General features: G+C 39.5%; 2 protein-coding genes across 4 annotated transcripts in view; one reads left to right on the plus strand and one right to left on the minus strand.

Moving 5' to 3' along the window:
• Positions 1–7,266, minus strand: part of IFIH1 (interferon induced with helicase C domain 1) — a 55,824-nt gene extending 48,558 nt beyond the window's left edge. Inside the window, exon 1 of the mRNA XM_044242216.1 lies at positions 6,792–7,266. Coding sequence (XP_044098151.1) covers positions 6,792–7,244 — 453 coding nt within the window. The 5' untranslated portion in view covers positions 7,245–7,266. The remainder of the gene's footprint in view (positions 1–6,791) is intronic.
• The window catches only part of GCA (grancalcin), a 48,352-nt gene continuing 37,968 nt past the window's right edge, over positions 7,224–17,607 (plus strand). The window contains exons 1-3 of one of the 3 annotated variants that reach the window (XM_044242218.1): positions 7,224–7,314; positions 7,657–8,014; positions 8,334–8,418. The gene's annotated coding sequence lies outside the window, so the exon portion shown is untranslated. The remainder of the gene's footprint in view (positions 7,315–7,656; positions 8,015–8,333; positions 8,419–17,607) is intronic. The other 2 variants (XM_044242220.1, XM_044242219.1) reach the window with 2 other exon arrangements.

The following is a 17,607-nucleotide window of genomic DNA, read 5'->3' on the forward strand; positions in this document are numbered from 1 at the left end:
TACTTAAAGTATGGGGCAGAATTATTTCTATACTATTCATTACAACTTTTAGTCTTCCTTTGATTTCTCTTTTAGATTAAACTAGCAAATCATTTTAAATGTGGATCATTTGTGTAATCATTATCACAGTGCATTTCCCAGTACTTAATTCAGCACCAGACATTTGGAGAAAAAAAACTAATACAAGCCACATTTAGATCAGAAAGAAATTAGACAGGGTATCATCAACCTGCTGTGTCTTGAAGAAAGCCTTCTTCCTTCTGGGCCTCAGCTTCTGCATATACAGAATGGGGCAAATGAAAAGAAATTTCGGATTCCCCACCCCCACCTGCACATTAGGCACACCTGGGGAGCTTTAAAAACACTGATGTCTGGGATCTACCCCCAAAGATTCTGACTTATTTTGTCTGTGTTAGGAAGCCAGAATTTTTAAGGATCTCACAATTCTAATCAGCAGCTTAGATGAGAAATGCAGACTTACTTGCTCTCAAAGGTCCTTCTGAACATTTGTCCACCTCCTACGTGTATAATCTGGGTTGACTAGCTAGATCAATTGTTTCCTATTAAATTTGTGTATTTTCTAGTCCTATAAATATATCCTATAACTTTTTAGTTTCAGGTATTTGTTTGCATTTTTGGAACAGTGCCTGACACAAATTTAGTGTTATATTATTATGGATGACTGAAGAAAGCATCAACCTTTATAAACACTTCACCAATGGACACTACTTAGTACAGAAGATGTAGCATGATTTCTACCCAGTGGGTACGTTTGTCTTACTAGATAATACTTAATGATGTTATTATAAAGGCTTCGCACCTATTAACCCAGGAACTGTGAAGAAGGGACCAATATTAACCCACTTTTCAGACCAGAAATCCAACACACAGAGAATTCCAGTTACCTCCCTGAAGCCAACAAAGCTAGTAAATAGGTAGAATTTCATCCCAGGCAACTGACTTCAGAGGCCAAATACTGCCTTCCTGAGCTATAATTATAGCTACTAATTGTCTCCAATTGTAAGCATTTTCTGAAAAGAAGTGGGTAAGATGACTACTGGACTTAATAAAATTTAGGTGATTTTAGTCCATCTCCCTCACAGCATTTTCTAAGCAGATTCTTGCTGATTTCTCACCTTTTGTCTAACTTCATTAATCTCCTAGTGGAAACTTTTTGTCTTCTCTGGTGTTTGTAACATCTTTATTATTATCTGCTAACTTAAAACATAGTTGCTAAAGATGTTTTAGTAATACTGGTTTGAGCACCTTCTTTTAACTCAACCATTCCTATTTTTAAAGATTTTTTTTTAAAGATTTTTTATTTATTTATTTGACAGAGAGAAATCACAAGTAGATGGAGAGGCAAGCAGAGAGAGAGGGGGAGGCAGGCTCCCTGCTGAGCAGAGAGCCCGATGCGGGGCTCGATCCCAGGACCTGAGATCATGACCTGAGCCGAAGGCAGCGGCTTAACCCATTGAGCCGCCCAGGCGCCCCAACCATTCCTATTTTTAAATACCTCACTCTTTAATCACCTTTAAATCCATCTGACAGCAGTAATCAGAAAGCATTTCTCTAAAAAGAGTGGGACACTGTAATGAATACTCTCATTAAAAACCTAATTATAGTATAGGCACTAAATCTTCTTCCACTATTAATTAATTAAGTTGATTTTAACTGTAGAATTACATTTGTCAAGCTTGCTCTGTCCTTATTGATTTCAGGCAGTTGAGAATCATTATGTCATTATTTCTTATGAATATTTTTATTATATGAATAGTGGAACTACATGTAACACCTGTACAATTTTAGCAGCTTCATCAAGATTCTGAATTTTTAAAGAAGTCTTATCAGTTTGGGTGCTAGAAAGTAGCATCAGCTCCCTTTGAAAAAGCCATATATATATATATGTAAATACATATTTTTTTTTTTTTTACTTAATCCGTTCTTCTAAAACATACTAGAGACATTAGATTCCCAACATTAAACTTGATTATGGAAATTCTTGAGAGGTGAGTACTTAGACTTGAGACTTCAACAGAACATATAATGATTCTTATGCTCCTCCCTCACTGAGCATTTTCTCTAAATATGCAGTTTAAAATATCTATGATACATTTTTAACTAATTTATAGGATATAAAATAATTACGAATTTGTTGGTAATACAATTACATGCTTTCACATTCTAAATTATTTGATCTATGTTTTTTTCTTTCCAACAGAAATAAATGATATTTCCACTAGGTACTGGCTTGCTGACAAAACTGTTTGATAAAAATGTTTTCTCTCCTTCATAAAAATCTTAGGTAACAATTTAAATATAATGGCTTTTTTTTTTTTTTTAACATAGCAGAGCTCAGCTCTCATACCAGTAAATCAGGAAGCAAAACTTATGTTAAAAACAAAGAATTTTTAAAAGCTGGTTCTTCAGGTGCCTGGGTTGCTCAATCTTTAAGCGTCTGCCTTTGGCTCAGGGCATGATCCCAGGCTCCTGGGATCAAGCCCTGCATCAGGCTCACTGCTTGGCAGGAAGCCTGCTTCTCCCTCTCCGCTTGGATTCCCTCTCTTGCTGTCTCTCTCTCTGTCAAATAAATAAATAAAATCTTAATAAAATCTTTAAATAAATCTTTAAAATAAAATAAAATAAAATAAAAATTAGTTCCCCATAGGAAGAGGGGAAAAAAATAAAACAAGGCAAAATCAGAGAGGGAGACAAACCATAAGAGAAGACTGTAAATCATAAGAAATAAACTGAGGGTTGCTGGAGGGGAGGGGCATTGCGGGATGGGATAATCGGATGATGGACATTAGGGAAGGCATGTGATGTAATGAGCACTGGGTGTCATATAAGACTGATGAATCACTGACCTCTACATTTGAAACCAATAATACATTGTATGTTAATTAATTGAATTTAAATTTAAAAAGAGATTAAAAAAAAAACTAGTTCCCCATAAAAAGTTAATGTGCTGGAGGGAAGGGGGGTGGGAGGGATGGGGTGGCTGGGTGATGGACATTGGGGTGCGTATGTGCTATGGTGAGTGCTGTGAATTATGTAAGACTGATGATTCACAGACCTGTACCCTTGAAACAAATAATACATTATATGTTAATAAAAAAAGAATTCTAGCTAATAAATGTAAAAGGAATAACATTAAAGAAAAGTTAATGTGTTTCTAAATGAATACATATCATCACATTGATATGTATTCATTCACACTAACTTCTTACTAGTACTTTTTCTTCCTAATAAAATTCTTACACATACTAATTTGCCTGATAATATAATGAGCTGGGAGAGACTGACTCATGTTTCGCTTCATATAAGGACCACTGGACTTGGTTTCTAGCTGGACCGAACAAAGTATCTCTGGTTCTCCCATGTAAATTGAAGGCATATGGGGTCTTCCTGGACTATGGGTGTTTAATGCTTTGAACTGGCTGGGACTGAAACATGAACCTCTCTTCATCTGCTCAGACTGATATTAAGACATGGAAATGTCTATATGTTCACCTCTTTTCCAGAGTTCATGGATGTTTAAGTCAATGGATGTCAATGGATCTCAATGCCAAGAGATCACAAAGCAGCCTAAAATAAAACAGGTCAGTACAAAGGCAGCCCCTTTCTATTAAGGATCATTATATTATAACCATCTGTAAAGTGATTCTTTTATTTATTATTGACTCTCCAGTATTTACAATAGTGCCTTGCATACACTAGACATTAACTATTTATTAGAAGGATGAATACCGATTAACACTACTACATAAGCTCCATGACAGCACAGACAGTATCAGCATTATTATCTAGTCTTTTCACCACTGGCATGATATCTGCCACAAGATGTCACTCCATAAATTTAAACCAAATGAATGAATAGTCAATCCATTAAATAAGTTTCTTTGGATACTTGCTGGATACCAAACTAAATCTAGGATAATTTCCAGAGGCTCTGGTGTATGAAGGGCAGGGGATGCAGGGATGGACATGAGAACCATAAACTAAAATGACAGACCAAGTAGAAAATGTCTGCTAGAAAACAGAAAATAATTATAATAAAATATTTTTTCGAAGTCCTGACTTCTTAGTCAAATATTACTTTAGGATCTCCAAAAGCGAATTTGTCCGTCATTCATCCATTTCCAAATGCCTGGCAAGGCAATCCATGACATCATGTGTTCTTATCCCTTATCCCAAACAACTTGTGGGAAATAAATTCAATCAATCAGTTAATACTTATTAAGTACCAGTTCTATACCTAGTCCTGGCTAGGTCTCTAAAGATGAAAGACATAGTTTTTCCTTGGAATCCCAGTTTAATGCAGGGGCTTTAAGCAGATCTCAGTTTCAATGTGGTTGATTCACCTAAATCTCTGAAACTTTAAATTCACAAGGAGTTGTAACCAAGTGAATGATGATAAAAGTCATCACCGTCATCATGTCAAAACAACACTTTATTATTATTACTCATTAAAAAGCTTTTTCATAAACATGATTTCTCATTTGTATTCACTAAGGTACAATGAGTGAGAGGAGATATTATGTCCCTTTTCATGGGTAAATTTAGGATCAAGGAACTTAAATAACTTGACCCAAAGTAACACACAGAGTAAGAAACAAACATAGGTCTCAAAACCAGGTTTCCCATTCTAAATTCTCATGTATTTCCCCAGTACACTTTGCTGCTTTGAGATAAATATTCATCAATGACCCCCAGATCAATACAGATTCTTCTAAACCTAGTGCTGCTTTCCCACTGTCTCCAATAGCTTATTTTTCCATTGTCTTTGATAGCTTTGATGATGATACATGTAAAATGACATGTAGACATGATTCCAGAATGTCACAGAGACACTATTCTTCCTCAGAAAGCTTCAAATGCATAGCTCCTCCATCTTTCAGAGCCTCTTTTGAAATATGAATTTGAGGGAGAGTTTGGGTTGCTTTGACTTTAACTGCTACCCAGTACATAAATGTCCTTTTACTCTACATCTTCTTTGTGTCAAATCCCTTGCATTACTGCTAGCTGCCTCCAAGCTTGCCAGAATCAAGAACTTGGATAAAATCTAGCTGGCGGAAATTCAATCCAGGCAAGACAAAAGTGATGCTGATAGGCAGAAGTATTTAGAGTAAATAAGGAGAAGTGCTGTTTCGCTGGCAATCGGGACATCATACCCACCAAACATAAACAGCTTTGTGGTGTTACTGGACTCTGTTGCTTCTGGACTTCCTAACAGCTACTGTGGCTGGAAATGCCATCTTCCATCTCCAGCTGGCTTGAAGGCTGCATACTGTCTTCCAAATTAAGATTCTGCCACAGTGATGTACACATTTGTCATATCCAGCTGGACTACTATAATGCGTTCTAGCTGGTTCTCAATACACAAAACTACATAAACGTTACAGACAACAGTGCAAAGTAATTTACTTGTTGGGAAAACCAGCCATCAAAATTAGATGCATGCTTGGGTCTTTGGACAGGCCCTATGGCTGTCAAGTCTACAAAGGACTATCAACTTTAGTTGCTAAAGACAAAGTTACATCACAGGCTAACATGAGGCCAATGTCCAGAACTTTGTAATGCAGACACAAGCAACTGATGAATCCAAAAGAAAGAAAGAAAGAGAGAGAGAGAGAGAGAGAGAGAGAGGAAAGAAAAAGTCAGAATCATAGCACGTTAGACAAAGCCTTTGACTTTTACTCATGGGTTTGGTTATTTGCTTACATGCTTTTCAAAATAAGATATTTATTTACTTACAACCCAGAATAAGTCATGTTCAACGTAGGTCAGCATTTCTATACTTCACAGTACATCCTTGTTCATTGAAAAACAATGAACAAAGAAACATTACATTAAGTGTAAAGTGACCTGTAAAATTCAAAATGCCTTTGCTAATATGAAAAATTGCAACTGGCAACATTTTTTTTCCAATAAATTATCTATGACTTTTAATTCCCAGAGAATGTCATAACTTTGATCAAAGAAAAAAAAAGCATGTGTGTGACATAATTTCTCCATTTAGACCAAGATCAAATGGCATAATATATAATAATATAGGCCAAAGATTGGCAGTTTTTTTCTGTAAAGTTCAGATAATACTGCAAGCTTTGTGGGCTGTATAGTCTCTGTTCAACTGTCTTAAATTGTGAAAACAGTTGTAGTATGTAAATGAATGAGCATGGCTCTGTTCCAATAAAACTTTCTTTATGAGCACTAGAAATTTAAAAATGTGAAAACTATTCTTAGTGTTTGGGCCTGCAAAAACCTGTAATAGGCTAGACTTAGACCATGGGTCATGGTTTGCTGATACCTGTTCTATCGAACTATATAAAGTGAGAGTAAAACTGTAGACCACCAGAACCTAAATCCCTAAGTCTGCTACTGCTTTCCCGGGACACCTTGGGCAAGTTACATAACCTACCGCAGTTTTTCCATCTGTAAAGCAACATTAATAACCTTAAAAATCGTAATGAGTCATTGGGAGCCTGAACTCTGATCATAAGTTTTGCAAATGATGCTAAGCGCCTATAGTAAGTGCTCAATAAATGTTATCTGTTAGTACGAGTTACTATTTTGGAGTTAACACCTCTTTGGCTTCTTTTAGTGACAAAATTAGAAAAAGAGCTTTCCTTGTACTCCAATTCTCAAAATATGTTACGTGCCTAACTGTTCTCTTCTCAAGAAAGGAGGGAACCAAATTTACCCAGAGATATCCAAGAACATTTGAAGTGGGGCAAAGGAAGGAGCAACCCCGAGTTACAAACTCTGCCTCCATCTGAACTGACACCTACCCGATTACGGTCTTCATTTGTCAACAGTTTCTTCTCCACACACTTATCCAGGACATCTCTGACCAGAAGTCTGTCCACCAGGGTGGGCTGGAGGAGGTTCAGCAATTGGAGACACTCATCATGAGCGTTCTCGGAGGATGGCGAAGGCAGGTCGGTGAGCTCTGGGTTCAGGTAGCGGGCGGCTAAAACGCTGCCTGCTCTCTGAAGGGCCACCAGAAATTGTCTAGGCCAGCCGGGGGGCCAGCCTCCCTTCTCCAAAGCGTTCAGAAGTTCATCAGCCGCCTGCATGTTCCCAGCGTTGACCGCCGTCCTCTGGATCTGCTCCTTCACGTCATTGGGCAGAAAGTCCAGGTAGTCCAGCACCGGCTCCACCTGGATGTACGTTTTCACTCTGGCCCTGAAACACGAGATGAGATAGCAGAAACTCTTGTCTGCAGAATAGCCGTTCGACATCTTGCCCCTCGCAGCGAAGGGAGAGGATTCCCCCCAACAGACGGACGGTTTGCTGTTCTGGGCTCAACAGGTGAGCTGGGTGTCCCGCGGTCGGTTTGGAGCTGCAGGGTCCACAGCGCTGTGCCTGACGAGCCAGTGGCCCGCAGGACCCCCGGGGACGGCGCGCGGGGCAGGGGGGGCTCGGTCGGCCGCACCTGAGCAGGGGGCGGGTCTCAGGGACGCGGCGGCGCGAAGCTGTGAGCCGCCGCCAACCCTCCGATCAAGGCTGTGCTCGTCCTGGCCGAGGAGCCAGATGCCGCCGCCGCCAACTCCGGTGGGAGCTTTGAGCCCCGCTTTCCGCACGGCCGTTCCTGTAGTTCGCCGGAGTTGGGTTTCTGTTTCGATTCTCCGCGTCCTCCTCGGGCCTTTACAGACGTAATCCGCCGGGGCGGGGATGTGTCGGTTTCCCAGCGCAGGAGACGCCCTTCGGTCGGCTGTGGCAAGGACAGTGTTTTGGTGGCAGGCGCTGTGGGAAACGGAAAAGGAAAGCGAATTCGAAAGCCGCGACTCAGCCACTCTCCGCCTGCAGGTATTTTGACTTTTGTGCCTCAAAACTCAGACTTCTTTCCCACAGCCGTCTTGCACGGCCGCCCCCTCCCCCCAACCCCGTCAGCGAAAATGTGGAGGGCTTGGAAGCGCGTGATGCGGGACTTCCCGGTCCCGAAGTGAAGAGAAACAGCCCCGGACCTTGATGCCAGCAAGAAGGAGTTACCCTCGGCAGGTGCATACAGGTGGGTTCTGCCCCCCCCCCCCCCCCCCCGCCAAACCTACCTACCCCCCTCCCCGCGGGTCTGGAGATAAGATGGTCACACTGCAGGAAGCAGGTGGAGAAAATAAAGCTACGAAGACGTCTTTCCAGAGAGGTGTGAACCCAGAGCCCCAGAATGAATGAACTTTGCACCCGGTCTAGAGTAAACCTGACTTCCCTTGGTTCTCCCCAGCCAGCTCTTTCCTCTGAGAATTTGTGGGTATGAAAAAGAGGGAATAATGATAAACGGTTTATTTGACTGCCTGATGTGTAAACTGTAGTATTTGTTTGGCTTTGACCAGGGCCTGGTGACAGACGCAGAGGGACTCTAACCACCAACTCAGTTTAAGAGCAAGCCAAGAATGAAGGTTTTCTATCTCCCAGCCTGTAAGTTCCCCATATTCTTTAATATACAACTTTCCTTTAATAAAACAAAACAAAAATCCCCAACAACTTATTTTTGATATAGCTGCCATTCTTTTCTTGGATTCAATACAGAAAGTTTTGGCTGAAGCAGTGAGGAACTTAATTAGCAACTAATGTACCAACTTGTAGTAAACATCAACATTTGTCTATGTCATGAGGGAAAAAAAAGACACCCACACTGAAAAATGGCAGCTTCGGTTCCGTACAGAAGCCACATAAAAGTGAGTGCTTCAGGTTGCTACTCACATTCTGCCGTCCTGGGGGCCTGTGGGTGGTAGTGTATGTGCTTCACCAGGAGAACCTCTTGGTCTAGAATTATGTGGAGAAGGGAGGGGTCAGTTAAGCCATTAAAAAGATACATTTAGGAAAAGTAATCTCTTAGCTAAGCATATTCAGTGAAGTTTAGATAGGACAGGGGAGCCTACTGCTGCTTTGGACTGGATAAGAGAAATACAGAGTCCTTGTTTTTCTCAGATGCGTACAAAATACTCAGTTGAGCTCTTTATAGCATGTCATCTTATTTTATGCTCTAATTATATTATATAGCTAAGATATTTTCTTCCCTGTAGGATTGTAAGCTGCTTGAAGAGAGGCCATGTGTACACACTAACCAGTAGAATACAAACAGTAGGTCCTAACCAGCAGGTCCTTGCTGATTACCCTCAATGGGAATTTTATTTGCCTTGACCTTAGCGGCTGGTCTAATGTCAAACACATAGTGAAAGTTACTAAAGTGAAATAAACTTTGTCCTTGCAGGTGGACCTGCTTTATATTATTCTTTTCTGTTTTTTCATAAAATACCAGTATGTATTAATTTTGGGATTTGACCTTGTACCTAAAAAAAGAGAGATTAAGGGGTCAGTTGCTTAAGTGTCTGACTCTTGGTTTCAGTTCAGGTCATGATCTGATGAGTTTGTGAGATCGAGCCTCACGTCAGGCTCTGCACTCAGTGGGTGGTTGGCTTGGGATTGTCTCCTCTCCCTCTGCCCCTCTCCCCCATTTGCTCACGCCCCCTCTCTCTCTCTCTCAAAGTAAATCTTTAAAAAAGAGATTAAATTATATGTTTTTACAAAAGTATTCAAATTATCGATTTTAGTTATTGGGTCTGTGAAGATATCTTTTAGGACTATTCCAAGAAATTCCCTCCACCCCTACCCTGGAGGTGCTGACAGGTTTCATTCTGTACATTAAAACAAAAGTCAACCAAGCAACCAAAAACCATTCTGTCCCCTGATGCCCATTCTTTTGTTCTTGAATGTCAATCACTGGAGGATACAAAGGGATTGATGGCTAAATATGGGGAAATAATGTCATCATCCTAACACCGTCAAATTGCTATTTGGATGACCGAGGGTCAAAAGTAGAAGCTTACGTGTTTGGTGTTCAGATTATGTCATTCATTCATGCAGTCATTTAAAAAAAATATTTATTATAAGTATCTGCAATATGATTAATGCTGCTCTTATGTAGTTAATAAAACTGAGCAAAGCTTCTAATTTTATGGAACTTACATTCAAGTGGAAGTGGGAAGACACATACCAAATAATAGCTAGAAAATAGGCAATGTGCCACTTGGGAACAAATGCTATGAGATCTACAGTAAGATCCATTCCTAAGTATTATGTTGTTTTTGTTGCTGTCATAAATGGAATTGTTTTCTTTATTTCTTTTTCACATAATTTGTTGTTAGTGTATAGAAATGCTACTGATTTTTGTACATTGATTTCATATCCTACAACTTTACTGAATAAGTTGATTAGATCTAACAGGTTTTTATTGGAGTCCTTAGGATTTTCACTGTATGAAATCATGTCATCTACAAATAGAGACAATTTTACTTCTTTTTGTCCAGTTCTGATACATTTTATTTCTTTTTCCTGCCTGATTGCTCTGGCCAGGACCTCAGTACTATGTTGAATGTGAGTGGGGAAAGTGGGCACCCTTGTCTTATTCCTGATGTTAGTAAGACCTAGATAATAATGCACACTACAGTTCCGCCAGCTGATTTTTCATATAGACACCCTCTAATTCTCACCATCAACATTTCATAATATCTATCAGTAACAATTCATATTTACTCTCCAGTAAGAGTCACTTTGAGAGATGAGGGTTGAATGATGAAGACTGAGTGTGAGTACGAACACCAGAAGGAAAGTAGAAAGGGACCTCTTTTTTAGGAATCTTCCATAATCTTGATAGGACCGTTCTGGAGGGAGGAGATTGAAGGGGGAGAAAGCTAAGCCTCAGTCTCTCAAAATGTGTCTTTTTTCTTTATCTATAATTTCACATTGTGATTTAGTTAATTTTTTGCTTTTTCTTTGAATAGATGTTTTCCTCTGTCAAGCTTCCTCTGATAACTTTCATTTTAATTCTCCTCTTTGTTTTCCAAATGTAAGTTTCTATTTCCTTTCTCCTTTGGGATAGGGAGTCTTGTCAATCTATGTCCTTTACTTTTCTCTAGACCTGCCTTTTCTTTTTAAACCCAAAAGAAACATTTCAGTCTCCATCAATTTTTAAAAAGTCATCTGTAGCATTTTGTTCTCCAAACAGTAATTCAGGAAGATATGAGATAACAAATTCCTGCTGTTATCCAACCTTTCATCTGAGATTTTTACAGCTGAGAAATAGTAAAAATCATAACTGCCACTTCTTTGACAAACTAGAATTACAATATAACAGCAGTATGCTTTTTTTTCTCAATTAAATTACAATAAATCTAGTTCAATAAGGAAATGATTCTAATATTGTTTTTCTGTTCCTTTGGTTGTTGCCAACTTGTACCAATAAAGTGCCGACTCTGTTTCATTTAAAGCTAGGTGTCCTTAACCTAGCAGTATGGTGCTCTGATTAAGCATGATGACCCTGAGCCAGAATGTCAGGACTCACACCTCAGCGCTGCGTCTTAGTTGCTGTTTCCTGAAGTTTCTCACTTATGAAATGAGCAAGATACCAGTACCAGGCCGGGCCATAAGGTTGTTCAAGGGCTAGACTGTAAAGCACTTAGCACCAGCCCTGGCATTTTAGGTGTCCAAGAAGTAACTACAAGCAATGAGTAATAGATGGTGCTAACTCTCAAAGAATGCACAATTTAGAATGGAAACAAATTAGTTATGTACATAAGCCTATATAATAACTAGCCATATGATTGAGTTTTTAGATAGGATCACTTTTTTCAAGAAACAGAAGCTGATAGACTGATTTAGCAGAAAGCTTATTGAAAGGGTACTGTCATAGCTTTATATTTCAAAGACAGAAGTCCAAAACAGAAAAAGGAATTTTAGCTAAGTTTATTAGATCCTAATACTCATTTCTTAATTATTTCTACCATTTCAGTTATAAAATTCTGGTTTTAAGCATGCACATGTAAAAGTGCTTCTATATAACAAAACAATGTTGGGGGAAAAAGTCAGGAATCTGAAAAATTTTCCAAATATCTATTTTTCCAAATTCTTCTTCTATAGCTTAATCCTTTCAAAACAGTCACTTTGGACATGTTTTTGTTAAAATAACTCCTATACCTCAAAGACATAGATAGGGCTTTTTTTTTTTTTACTTTATTTTAAAATTAATGGTTAAAAGCAACTACAGCTAAATATAATTAAAGTGCCATTGTTTTTTCCTTGAAATTATGGTTGATGGTTAACTGGTAAAAACACTTGGGGTTAGATGTCTAAGCCTGTGTTCATTCTGATTGAGAGGTTGTTATTCTAATCACTTAATATATACAACTCTACAATTATATTTCACCTGCTTATATTATAACTGAAAAATTTTGAAGTAGAATGAGTTACTGAAATCAAGCATTAAGATAAATTAAATCAATCTTTTTGATTTACTAAACAACAAAGGGTTAAACTAAGATTTTTTTCTAAAATAATAAAGCGAGGGTCCTGGGCAGCTCAGTCGTTAAGCTCAGGTCATGATCCCAGGGTCCTGGGATGGAGCCCCGCATTGCATTGGGCTCCCTGCTTAGCAGGAGGTCTGCTTCTCCCTCTCCCTCTCCCCTTGCTTGTGTTCCCTCTCTCGCTGTGTTTGTCTGTCAAATAAATACATAAAATCTTTGAAAAAATAAAATAATAAAGCATTATCAACTATAAAATGTATTTTATTATTAATGCACTGGTTTATATCAGTTACATTGAACAATCTTATTTCATCTTCATCTGATGCCTTACTATTTAATTTTTATTTCTATTTTATGATACATTATTATAGTTGTACATGTAAAGGCTTTCTAAGTATATATACTTTTATTAGGGTCCATGTTCAGATATTTTTGCTGATAAGGAATCAGGAACAAAGTCAAAGTACTTGGAGACCACGGCTCTAGAGAGCCACCTAAGGGCTAGAAGTTGTGATGAATTTGAGGAGCAGGATTAATATGGATAGAAGAAGAAGATAGGGGAAGGGAGAGTGAACTCTGGGCAAAGAAAGGAAATTCAACATTTAGATCTTGAAAGTGGAACATTTCAAGTTACTAACATTGCTTTGTTGAAGATGTCAGTATACTAAGTTAACACATGGAAACTGAATATATTTCATATTCTATTGCCAGATATGCAATGGGATATAAAATATATTCTTGAGTTGAATATTTTTTAAATTTTTTAAAATATTTTATTTGAGAGAGAGAGAGGGAGCAGGCAGAGAGGCAGAGGGAGAAGGAGAAGGAGAAGCAGACTCCCCGCTGAGCAAGGAGCCTGATGTGGGGCTCAATCCCAGAACCCCGTGATCATGACCTGAGCTGTAGGGAGATGCTTAACTGATTGAGCCACCCATGCCCCCCTTGAACTGAATATTTCAATAAAAGTATGCTCTATTTAAGAAATAGTTTTTGGGGCGCCTGGGTGGCTCAGTGGGTTAAGCCGCTGCCTTCGGCTCAGGTCATGATCTCAGGGTCCTGGGATCGAGTCCCGCATCAGGCTCTCTGCTCAGCAGGGAGCCTGCTTCCTCCTCTCTCTCTCTGCCTGCCTCTCTGCCTGCTTGTAATCTCTCTCTGTCAAATAAATAAATAAAATCTTAAAAAAAAAAAAAGAAATAGTTTTTGTTCACTGTAGAAATTGGGGGGGGGTAACACAATGCTGAAGAAGATTGTATTAGTTACTTGTAATCCTATCACCCGGAGATAGGCATTTTTAATATTTTAAGTGTATTTCCTACGAATACTTTATTGTGTAAATATGGGTATTTGCCTGTGTGCATTCAACATCTCTTCAACAGACCGTGAGCGAAGATGGTCACAACTGTGAGGAAGAGATCTTCAAGGAAGCGATCTCCATTGGGAGATCATGTTGACATGCCATGGGGAGAAAGAGCCTGTGGCAGATTCCCTACAGTAGGGATGGCCAGGATATTTGACTAATATTGAATAAAAAGTTCATTCCTTTGTCGTACTTGCCATACTGACCCTTCTCAGTCCCAGATCTTTCTTAAAAGTCTGCCGCAATTAACAGATTTGTGCTGTGTGCTTTGGTTAACGAAGGAGAGCTGGTGGCCCCATGTAGTGGAGCAGAGTTGCATAGAAAGAAAGTGTAGCTGTTGGAAGTGAGACAGGGAACATGGATCAAGAATTCCATCCAAGGGTGACAATGAGAGCAAAAGCCCTCTAGGAATCCTCAGAAATCTTAGGAATAGCGCCAGACTTACAATGCTCTCCAGGATGGGAAGGGCCATCTCAGTAGAGATGCTTTCAGCTGTAAGATAAAAAATGCCTGAGTGAATGAGGCCCAGTCAGAGGGATTGATTTTTCTCACATAACAAGAACAGTCAGTGCATTCGCTGTGTCAGAATTCAAGAATGTGTCCTGTGATTTTCTCGATTTTTCTCTCATGGTTTCAGAATGGCTACAATGGCTACAAACATTATTTCTTCCTACAACCTCAGTTAAAACATGTTGTGGTGGTGGGAGCATGGGGTTTCTCCCATTTACTTCTTCCCAACAGTGAAGGAAGAAAAGATCCCAGGAGTTCCCCAGTAGAATTTCTCATCTATCTCATTATCCGGAACTGGGCTGTGCCCTCCTCCCTAAAATAAAGTGAAATTTGCTCAAAATTCAAACAATTATGGTATTTAATAGTAAGACATTGTCTGTCATAGAAGCTTAAACCATTTTATTTGAATATGAAAATACAAAGATGACCCAAGGAGGGCTAGAAAAGCCTGTTTTCAGGCGCTTTCCCTGAGAGCACACGCATTGTCCTTGGAGAGCGCCCCCAGTGGGAAGTTCCAAAGCTGCCATTCAGTTCCTGTGTCCCCAGAGTGAGCTTAGAAAGCTGTTCTCAAGCCCAGCTAGCTGCGTATTAGACTCACATGGAAAGGTGTATACAGTTATACATTGCATCCAAATCCATTGCATCCAAATCTCCACAACTGAAACATTAGGGTCAGTTATTTTCCCTTTCAGTTCCACTCGTGATTCCTCTCTCTGGCCAGAGGTGAGAACTAGGGGTTAGGGCCAGCTGAGAGGACAGCCAAGTCTCATTATTCATGGTGGTCATGTACTACAAGTGAATGCTGACCTGCTGTTCCTGTGCAGGGACATGTGCCATGAGGTCACACTCTGGTCAAAACATTTCTAAAACTGACCAATATATAACCTTGTTTTGTGTGTGTGTTTCCATTTAACCTAAATTAATATATATTGTTGATTCATTAACATTGAACTCAGAGTTAAAAGCACTATAACTCATACCCGAGTGAAGCTTATCTAACACATATTTTCTCCGTGAGACACATCACGATTTTCCTGTGCTTAGAAACACCAGATAACACTTCAGAACTATGCTCGGAGGCATTTTAAACAGTGAAATCACTGACAAAAAGCACAAAAATTCCAAGAATTGGCACTAAATATACCACGAAAAGGACACCTGTTTACGGTTTGAGAGCTGAGACAAGAAGGCAGGTCTTCGCCTTGTTCGACCTCAGCTGGAAACATATTCATTGGGCAACTCACATTTTTCACTGCTCTGCACAGGTCCACCAATGATCATGAAAGCATCAAAAGTAATGATTTGGGGATTACAAATAAGTTTTAGTGAGTAGGTAAATAGTTTCCTGGTCTAACCAAGAGAATATGAAAACCTCAATTATGTTTTATATACATATTCCTGAATCATTTGTATTCAGTTTAGCTAAAGCCATGATGTAAATGAACATATATTTTCAGTCGTTTTCTGAGAGATATTGTAGCTTGTAACATTGATCTACCAAATCAATTGACCTGGACATTGTCAGATATTTGCTTAGAATAAATGGAACCTATTATGCATCACAGAAAATATATACCTTCTTGGCAGTAGCACTGTTAACACTTCAGAATATCAATCTCCAGCAGATATTTGGAAAAAATGAATCATATATAAATTCATAAGCTCATCTTGGGTGCCTGGGTGGCACAGTTGCTTAAGCATCTGACTTTGGCTCAGATCATGATCCCAGAGTCCTGGGATTGAGTCCTGCCTAGGGCTCCCTGCTCAATGGGGAGCCTGCTTCTCCCTCTCCTCCCCACTCATGCTTGCTCTCTCTCTCTTTTGCTATCTCTGTTTCTCCCAAATAAATAAATAAAATCTTTAAACAAATAAAAAAGAAATAAAAAGGTCATCTAATGTCTGTAAACTTGAGAGAAAATAACAAGGGCAAAAAATCTGAATCTGAGTGACATTAGAAAAATTTTTGCTTATCTTATACCTGTTACCTAGGCTTTTGGTAGTTCTCCAACCTATTGGCTCTACAAAGAGAATAAGGGACAAAAGTTGGAACCCTTCTATTATTTGAAAAAACTACCTTCCTTATGTTAAGCAACTGGAATTTCTTATACTTTTTGTTAGGCAGTTAGTTAGACATGAGCAAGGAGAGATAAAGCAGGTGCTGGCCATCCCTGAGAGCCACCCCCAAGGGTTAACAGTGATGCCTTCAGAACAACCTCTAAGGGCTAACAGAACAGGAAAGACCAGGCCACAGAGCTGGCTTAAAAGCTACAAGGGGACGTCCAAGAGCTGAGCATGTACACAAGGGTCGCAACTTGCCCTTAAGTACCTTCAGGATCACAACAGAATTCATTACACATCCATAAATATGCAGTAGATAAATAAATAGAATTATAACCAAATGCATCATGGTTCCTTCAAGAGTTAGCATAGGCTGTATGCATGTGCAGAAGCCAAAATGTTAAATAACCACCAGCTGTCAATCAAAAATGTCAATCAATGCCAAATTCACATGTTCACAAAGCAGGCTTAAAAGGATGCAGCCAGAGCTTCTGGGGCATTGCCACTCTTACTCTGGCAGTGGCCCACTCTCACTCTTGAATCAAGTGTACTGTACTTATCTACTCGATAAACTCTCCCCATTTTGGGGTCTCCAATTCTTTGGTGATCTGGGACAAGAAGAGAGCAACAGGGTTTTCCTACCATGAAGACAGAAATTAGGAAGATTATCAGGAAATCAAAGTTTCACACATAACAAAGCTCCATTGGGTGGCCACTATTACTACAGTCCATCATACCCTTGGTGACCAATTTTCAAACCATACTCTGAGGAAATTTAATATGACATCCCCCTTAGAGGGGGATGGAAAGAGGTTCAGTGGGCTAGGCTCTGGGCCCCATCCCTACCTCAAAGAGAGCTGATCAACTTTTCTAAGTTTTATACTTTGGAATTGAGATGAGAGGAACACTTGGAGAGAAAAGCTCCCTGTTGGTGGCAGGAAGTCTGGTGGTGATGCCTGGAAACAGTACCTGAAGATCTACTTCTATCATCAACCACAGTAAGGACTTTCCTCTGGCCCAAGTTTCAGGAGAATTGTTTTAAGGTTTATTTAATTATTTATTTAGGAGGGATGGGGGGAGAGAGAGAGGAACATGAAGGAAGAAGCAGAGAGAGGAGGACTAGCAGATTCTATGCTGAGTCCAGAGCCCAATACAGGGTTCCCTGAGTTCGTGACCTGAGCCAAAACAAAGAGCTGGACACTTAACAGCCACCCAGGCACCCCAGTAAAAGTATTCTAAATTGACATTACCTGAAGTCTTTCTGGCATCTCTGAGGCAATTCTTCTCAGGAAGACTAGGAAAGTTAAACTTTGCCCTGAATAAATGCATTATTTTGGCTAATCTCTTATGACCCCAAGGCCCTGACTAAATTTAAAAAAT

This window comes from Neovison vison, chromosome 3 (assembly GCF_020171115.1).
Source record: "Neovison vison isolate M4711 chromosome 3, ASM_NN_V1, whole genome shotgun sequence".
Lineage (NCBI taxonomy): Eukaryota > Metazoa > Chordata > Mammalia > Carnivora > Mustelidae > Neogale > Neogale vison.